The sequence below is a fragment of the Pundamilia nyererei genome, unplaced genomic scaffold, assembly GCF_000239375.1.
Source record: "Pundamilia nyererei isolate P.nyererei 1_Seehausen unplaced genomic scaffold, PunNye1.0 scaffold00048, whole genome shotgun sequence".
Taxonomy (NCBI): domain Eukaryota; kingdom Metazoa; phylum Chordata; class Actinopteri; order Cichliformes; family Cichlidae; genus Pundamilia; species Pundamilia nyererei.
The window spans coordinates 3,641,533-3,644,432 of record NW_005187449.1 but is presented as its reverse complement, the minus strand read 5'-3'; the positions used below and the strand labels follow the sequence as shown (position 1 = coordinate 3,644,432).

The window sequence follows — 2,900 nt, the reverse complement described above, 5'->3', positions numbered from 1 at the left end:
CGAGCCTATACAGCTTGGAGTAAGACAACATGCATGAAGAGGATGATGTGGACAAAATACTCATTTGCCAAATAATTCTGCACTCCCTGTAGTTTCACCCGAGAATTGCTCATGTTGCATCAGATAAATTTCACTTTGTAATATTGCACATCAGGGAGCCTGGGCGAAGGCTATCAAGTTTATTAGATGTGTGTGTGTGTGTGTGTGTGTGTGTGTGTGTGTGTGTGTGTGTGTGTGTGTGTGTGTGTGTGTGTGTGTGTGTGTGTGTGTGTGTGGTCATCTGTAAAGTCTTTATTGTGGAGTCTGACAGCAGTTGGACCTGCAGGGTCTCTCCGTCCCACATCGCGGGTGCCGCAAGGTATCTGTAGCTATGTACAGCCTCAAATGAACTGAATTTATTCTTTATTTTTGCCAATTTTTTTTCCTCAGATGAGATTAAAGTGTCGGATTATTATTATAAGAATCACCTCAGTCACAGGTGGGAATGTTTGTGTTTGGTGCATCAGACTGAAGCTCAGACGTGGGGGACAGAAAAGAACCAGCTCGGTGTTTTCTGCTCGGTCTCATTTTTTTCCCTTCTCAAACAGCGCTGATGACGTCACAGAGACGGGCTCGTGCAGCAGCATGTATCTGAGGGCGTTCTCACACAGGTGAACCCCGCGCGTTCTCACGGCGCTGATAACGGGACTGCTGCAGGGCGTGTCCCACGGTCCTCCCCACGGTGTCCAGAGACGTTGTCGCGTGAACGGAGTCCAGAGAGGAGGGGGTGCGCGCGGGCACGGAGCTCTTTGTACAAAGGCAGCAGCAGAGGGTGTGATCTGCAGACACGTCACCGTCAGAGCCGCCATGGACCGGAACCAGGACCTGAACACGGCCGCGGGCACGCGCTGCGAGCCCTGCTCAGCCTCCGAGGGAACGCGGATCAGCGTGCAGGACTGCCACGAGCTTCTGAGGAGAGCAAAGCGCGACCGCGCAGAGGATGAGCAGGAGCGCGTGTACAGCTACATGAGCGCGCACTACCTGGAGGTGCTGCGTGCTCCCGCGCTGTACGGCCGTCTGAGCGCCGCGGAGCGCGCACTGATCCTGAGCAGGAGGACGAAGTGGGCGGGGCTAGAGTCGGGGGAGGGGGTGCTGGCGGTGGCGGAGAGCGGGGAGGAGGCGCGCAGCCCGCGGCGCGTGCTGTTCCTGCACCCGAGTGCGCGGCGCTGGGAGGAGCTGACCCGCCTCCCGGAAGAGGCCCCGCCCACCGGCTCTGGATTGTGCACTCTCTTCAATTACCTGTTCGTGGCGGGTGGGCTGCGGGGGGGACAGGCCCAGGACAGTGTGCTGTGTTTCGACCCGCTGAGCGGGCGCTGGAGTGGCGTCCGGCCGCTGAGCGAGCCACGCTGCCAGCTGCGACTGGTGGGTGTGGACGGGCTGCTGTACGCGGTGGGCGGGGGCTGCCTGCTGAGTGTGGAGCGCTACGACCCACGCGCCGACAGATGGAGCCATGTGGCGCCACTGCCCAAAGGCTCGTTCGCGGTGGCGCACGAGGCCACGGCGTGCGATGGTCAGCTGTTTGTTTCGGGGGGGTCGCTCTTCTACCGCCTGCTGCGCTACGACCCCCGCCGCGATGACTGGGAGGAGTGCCCATTCAACGAGAGCCACCGCCGCTCCGCTGACATGGTCGCGCACCGCGGCCTCATTTACCGCTTTGACGTGGACCGCGAACGTGCCGAGGTCCGCGTGCACAGGTACAGCACAGTGGTGAAGGTGTGGCTCGAGGCCGCCACCTTTCCGCTGCAGAACGCACTGCCATTCCGCTGCGCTGTGCTCGGTGACCGGATCTACTGCGTCAACCGCAGCCGCACGCTGCAGTTCCACGTCGGCGAGGAGGGGGCCGGCTTCCTGCCCGAGGTCCTACCAGCCCCCGCCGGGGCCCGGGGCAACCTGGTGCCCTTTGTCCTCAGCCTGCCCCAGAACACTCTTGCCTCTGACCATGGATCACAGACCGTGATCTCTGACCCTGGCATTTAAGAACCACAGTTGGGCTGCTTGGCCCCTCCTTGTCGTCGCGGTGCCTTCTTGTTCCTAACTTTAACGGTGAGAATGTTTCCTGCGTGTGCATGGGTGGCGGTGGGCCGAGCTGGAACTGTAACGCAGTTTTTATTCGGACAATTCCTGTTTGGTTTGTGACTGAAGCCGTCAGAGAGGATGCTGCTGCTCGTGAGGAGCTGAAGCGTGTGTTTAGAGTTATTGATGTCGGACTTTGATCATGGCTCCTGATGCTGCATGTCGATCAATAAAGCAGAAATCTGAGTGAACGCGAGTGTGTGTGTTTCATGTGACATCATCACGTGTCAGGAGGAAGGACACATTAGTAAACATTGATGTGCAAAAACCTATTTCATCTTACTAAGTAGTACTGAAGTTCATTTTCACTCTGCTGATGGACTCAATAACTTCACGTATTATTACAATATGACCGTTAATGTAAAGTTAACTGTGACACACTTTTGAGCTGTTTAAAATGTTTTTGACGCTTGACCTTAACAAACATCCTGAGAGAGCTCCACACCCACTAAATAAGGAACAGGGAAATTAATAATGATAATGATAAATATTTGCACTCAGCAGCAAAATCTTGTTAAATTTGGTTTAAAATCAATATGCTTAATGAATTTAATTCTGAATCATTTTAACTGAGGTCAGAGGAAAGCTGTTGCAGCAGGTTCAGTCTTTACATCCATATATGGAATATATAAAATCTGGGTTTGTACAAGCAGTCTGAGTACAAATAACAGTGTCAATTATAATTATTAACGCCTCACAGACAGACACTGTGTGTCATTAAAACAGCACCCTGAGTCAGTCGGGCTCACGCTGACGGAGAAACAGGAAACGCTAGTTGGAGAGCAGCT

The 2,900-nt window shown here is 54.8% G+C and overlaps 1 protein-coding gene across 1 annotated transcript; it reads left to right on the top strand.

Moving 5' to 3' along the window:
• Positions 1-605: 605 nt before the first annotated feature.
• LOC102213557 (kelch repeat and BTB domain-containing protein 11-like) lies at positions 606-2,296 on the top strand. Its single transcript, XM_005732811.1, has one exon. It carries the CDS (start codon positions 847-849, stop codon positions 2,014-2,016), a length of 1,170 nt encoding a protein of 389 aa, XP_005732868.1. The 5' UTR covers positions 606-846; the 3' UTR covers positions 2,017-2,296.
• Positions 2,297-2,900: the final 604 nt, after the last annotated feature.